Raw genomic sequence first — 5394 nt, 5'->3', positions numbered from 1 at the left:
TGCTCTAAATCAACATGTAATTGATAGCGTTTTGACTTGTTACTAATTTCTTACAGTGGTAGGGGATTGAATGACATTTGTGTTAGTTAATCAAGCAAGAGAAAATGTGTAATGGTGACTGCTACAAGCAGGTGAAGGTGGCTGTGGAGGAAAGAAGTGGAGAATACTCAAAGATAGGAGAAAAAGATTATGTTGTGGAGAGAAGAAAGAGAGGGAGTGCAATTCAATCTCCTTTTTAATTCGAATTGTTGATCACGAGTGTAGAGAGAGAAACGCTCATGCACACAGAGGTAATGGAGTTTTTCATTGCTCTTAGTTGGAGTTGGAGTGGGAGAAGCATGGAGAGCGAGAGAGAGAGAGAGAGAGAGAGAGAGAGAGAGAGAGAGAGAGAGAGAGAGATTAAAGAAAAGAGAGAGTAGGATTGAGGGAAGATCTGCAACCTTGGAGAATCTGCATTGTCAAAAAAAGACAGCCAAGAATGTTCCTTAATGATTGAGAGGAGAAATGACGAGAGAGAGAGAGAGAGAGAGAGAGAGAGAGAGAGAGAGAGAGTTGGCTCACGTTTTAGAGAGAGAATGCAATGAGTGAAAATTTTACTTTCTGACAGGGGAGATTAAAAAATGATTTCCTTTAATGAGTTCTAAGTGAGAGAGTGTTTTATATGTTAGAGAGAGAAGAGGGGTTGAAAAAAATATTTAAAATTCATTTATCCGTCTCTCTTTTGAATTACTAAATAGACTATTTTCAAATTCAAAATATAAAAATGGCTTTTTTTTAAATCTTAACATAGATCTTTTTGCCCTCTCTTTTAGGCTTGGTCAAACTTGGCTTAAGCTTTAAACATTCTTTTAAACTACAAAATAAAGAGGCCCTCCTATTCCCCATCACTTTCTAATGACATACATTGTGCAGGCCACGTGTGAACCCGCAAACATTTTGGAAATCATCTATATTGGATAAACATTATCAAACCATACATCTAGCATGTATTCCAACCTTCCCATTTTGCAACCTTGTTCGTTGTCCAAGAGAAACTCATCCCAATCTTTTAAATGTTGCCCAAAAGTTGGTTTTGTCTTCGGACTCATCTATCACTTGTGGGCCTTGCCTTCAACTAGTAGACTTGCCTCCGTCACTGACACCTTGTCCGAGGTGCAACAACCACAAATCACTCCACTTATGGAGAAGTGTGTTTAACAGTCTTTATTTTGTTGCCATTCTATTACTTATTCTTGAGCAAAGCGACAGAATCTTATGTTTTTGACGTCCGTATCATTCTAGTGGTTTGAGCCAAACTCCCCGAAGGAGAGACCTAGAGTCCCTCCCGACAGGTGAGTGTCAGTCACACCACTTGTATCAAGTGACATACCAATTGCATGAAAATATCAGTGAATTGTGTGAATTGGCAATCATACATGCCCACTGATCTAAGCTTGCTATTAATATGAAGCGCACGTTAGTATTATCTTTGTGTAAAATCAATGGGCTGTGATCACCAGGAAAATCGTCTCATGAGATTCCTCAAAATCAAACTAATGATCCACATGCAGATCATGATGTGGAACCATTTTGGTAGGTGTGAGCAAATTAGACCTAAAATACAGAGGACAACCTTGGAAACTGAAATCTACTATGGAATATAAGGATTCTCCATTAAAAATCAATCGCCGAGTGTGCAATCCCTCTATGAAATGCTAGTGGCACTTGATCATGAATCTTAACTAGCTTCGATTCATGCCACACATAAGGACAATATGCAATCGCATGTGAGCCTTGATCCATTAAAAACTTGAAAGAGTTGGTACCAAAATTGACTATTGACAAAAAGAAAACAGAACTTCAAAGCATGAAGAGACTCCTTCGCATAGCATTTGATTGAAGCACATTAAATCCAGCAATTGCTATTTTCTACCATAAACATGAGAGAGATGGGTGGGCACTCTACCTCCCTCGCATTCTTCAGAGAAAAACAATGGCCCCTATGCTGGTGGCAACCTACCTCTTCGCCCAGACCGATATTGCAAGGTGGAGTGCAGGGCCAACCCGTCAGCTTGATGTGAACGTTGCGGGTATGTAACCAAAGCCAGAGTACAGCATAAAAATTCTTGGTGACCCAAAGCAAAGACACTGCCCTTTCATTTAGGGCAGAGCGGACAAACAATGGTTTTCTCGATCACAAAAGATACCCCTTCACTGCACACAGGATCAACCGGCACTCTGGTTCAAGACATCAAGAAACCCATGGTTTTGCGAATCACCAGCAACAGCCTTTAAAAGCCTAGAGGAGTTGAAAGGCATTCAATCAATACTCAAAAATGGTTGCCAAACATATCACTTGCCTGCTTTGTAGTACCCGCCTGCTTGCAGCTCTATATTCCGACACCAAGCAAAAGCAGAGGTTCCTCTTTGTGAAGCAGAACATCCCCCTCTGAATATAGAATCAGGCCTTTATCACCCAAGCTATTCCAAATCTAACATCACGAACAGAATTCTCCATTGAGACATTTAACCATCTACAAGGAAGGGACCCTCATCGAAAAACATGTTACTGTAAATTATCCACAATTAACCTCGACAAGTCAAAAGTAATCTTTCTGCTAAATTACAAATGCTACAACAGATGAGGTCTCAATGTGTCAAGTCTTTGCCAAAGTCATTTATACAACCCTCCATAAAAGAGCCTATCGAATGAAATGAATGAACACCTTTTCATTCCCATCCATAAATGCGCCAAGGAATTTATCAAACATGCAGAAGGCCTTTCAGAATTTGAGTACTCTTTATGTTACAATTCTCCTCCACGACCGAAAGTCAGTGCCAATGCTTGAAGCGACACCAATCCCTTGCTGTGTGCTGGTATCTCCTTCCTTCTTGCCTACACCCAAATAGTACATTCGCAAGGAACCATCTGGTAAAACCACCACATAAGGGGTTCCCACCACCACATTGTCCCATACATCATCCCCTTTTCTTGCCTTCAAAACAGGTCCACCAGGCTCTGGTCCACATTCAGAGTCCTTCGTCCACGACAGGCCATCATCAGAAACAGCAAGCCCAATAGAAAACTCAAACTTGTAGTTAGATCCCTCATAAAACATCAAATATCTCCCATTATAGGGGATGATATGGCGCACAGAAACACCACCTTCATCCCACGTTCCTGGCTCACCACAAGACAAAACCTTACCCTTCTTCTCCCACACCTTTCCATCATTTGATACGGCAATACCAGCTGAGAAGAAACCGAAATTATTGAACCCACCAGTCTCTCTTGTATGATAACTCAGGATCCATTTCTCATCAGAATGCGAGCTACCAGGCTGTAAAACCCGAGGCCATGACACACCATTATGGTCCCAAGACCCCACATCTCCAACAGTGATAATAGGGCCTTTTCTATCAAGGAAATGAATACCGTCCTCTGAGATAGCAAGGCCCGGCTGCAATCGGACACCTTTGCAACGACGATCAGGGAACCCAACTAGGGGCAACTCATCAAGTCCACCACCAAAGTAGTAAAGGAACCATTGATTCAGAGAAGCATTGAAGACAACATCACCCACACCGATGTGCACACAATCGAAAGAAGAGGGGTCATCTGAGGGGTCGAGGAGAGCACCTTGAGGGAGAGGGCCTTTGAAGCGGGTGAAGGAAAGACCACCATCGTCGCTAAGAGCAAGGCCTATGCGGCCAGTTGGGAGGGATGCGTTAAAGGGAGTGACTCCCATGTTCCACATGTCGGAGCTCCGGCCATAGTAGTACATGCGCCATGCGGAGGTGCTTGTGGCAGAAAGAGGGTCTGCCGGGAGTACTACAGCGCCCGCGAAAGCCCTGCTGTCCCACGAGGAGGGATCGGGCCCTAACACTCGCCCCGAGCTCCACGAAGCCGAAGACGACGATCCAGACGCCATCGCGATCATGCTACCTATCATCTATGTGTTTGGCTTGCCTTAGTCTGAGTTCACACGGCGCCGGATGTAGCTTATCCAAAAATGGGCTTTCTGGGTGTACTTGAAGGCCGAATACAACTATCTGAGTATGTATAGTTCATGGCTATTCGCCTGGGATGGTGACAAGCCCATTTGATGGCATTGACGGTGCACGAGTACGGCGCGAGGAGCGAGGGTATATTGACCGGACGCGTGGCGAATCGCATGGCGGCGTGGGGGGGCAGGGTTGCCTGCTCTGCAAGATGTAAACCCGAGCGCAGCAGGCAGCTGCAAAGTGCCGACGTGGTGGGGTGACAAAGCAGGCCACCGTGAACAGGGTGCAGGATGACGTGGCCATCCACGTGCCATGTGTTCAGGCATCACTAGGGCAGGGAGGGGATGGCTAGTACCTCGTACCCTCGGGGTTGAGGCCTCAGGACCAACGGTAGCGTTCGGCCTAAGGAGCGTTCAATGCCCACTCGCTGTCGCACTCTCTTTGAGGCTCTCTAAGGTGCTCACTAGATCTTCTCCTGGCAAGAGGGGCTCCCCTGCTCTGGGTATCGTTGCAAGCATGACGTGAAGCAGGGCTAGGGGGTGTGAGGCACGCGTCGAAAGCTGAGTGCCATTACTAATGGCGGGTGGAAAGATGAGAAGGAAGGCAAAGGGTGGCCGCATGCGGGATGCTTATTCCATGTCCCCCCCTAATGCTGCAAAGGGGAAACCCATAGTGGGAGAAGCGAAGCCCGATCTCGCAGGTAACGGGTAGAGGGTTCCCTCGCTATGTTTGGCATGTTGGATAGTGAACAAGTAAGGGTTTAGAGTGTTGCTCAATTAGCCTGGGTTTAGGGCATGAGGCGGGCATGGGATTCTCACCCTTACACAAACGACGTTGCAGGTCACGATAGAGGTGGTGGTGTCCGAGGAAAGGGAGGAGGATGATCCCCCTCCCACTCCTCCTATGAAAAAGAACCCAAGTAAGCTCCTTGTCAAGGGGGGTAAGAGTGGGAAGCAACCTCCTGCACAACAAAGAAACACGCGAGCTCAAAACTTGGTGCAATCCAAAAACAGATCAAAGTTTTGTGAGGATAGGCATGCGGTGGCAATCCTTGATGATGGAGATGACATCAAGGCCACTGTCCACCAAAATCAGGTATGTCCGGGTTTACACTTGCGCAGAGGCATGGCCATGGGAGTCCTCGGTGAAATTTGTTTCTGATTACTGTAGGGTGTTGAGAAGGAGAAAGAAACAGAGGTCCAAATATTGCACGAGGCCACTGCCAAGAAAATGCATGTCTGTCTGGGTTTACGCCTATTCTTGGCCATTGGGGTGTGCTCTAACTGTTTCTCTTTATGCAGTGTGTTGAGCAGGGCAAGAAGACAGCCATACCTTCGGACGGGGACAGGTCTCAAATCCCGCATGTGGATCCCGCCTTTGTGGAGTTGGCGACAAAGAAAGGGGTGCATG

General features: G+C 46.1%; 1 protein-coding gene across 1 annotated transcript; it reads right to left on the bottom strand.

The window, feature by feature from the left end:
* Positions 1 to 2577: 2577 nt before the first annotated feature.
* On the bottom strand, positions 2578 to 3980 carry LOC147430100 (uncharacterized). Its single transcript, XM_086496266.1, has one exon. The coding sequence runs from the start codon at positions 3930 to 3932 to the stop codon at positions 2781 to 2783; it is 1152 nt and encodes a 383-aa protein (XP_086352392.1). The 5' UTR covers positions 3933 to 3980; the 3' UTR covers positions 2578 to 2780.
* Positions 3981 to 5394: the final 1414 nt, after the last annotated feature.

This window comes from Adiantum capillus-veneris, chromosome 22, assembly GCF_014529385.1.
Source record: "Adiantum capillus-veneris isolate H3 chromosome 22, ASM1452938v2, whole genome shotgun sequence".
NCBI lineage: Eukaryota > Viridiplantae > Streptophyta > Polypodiopsida > Polypodiales > Pteridaceae > Adiantum > Adiantum capillus-veneris.
This window is presented reverse-complemented; position numbering and strand designations above follow the sequence as displayed.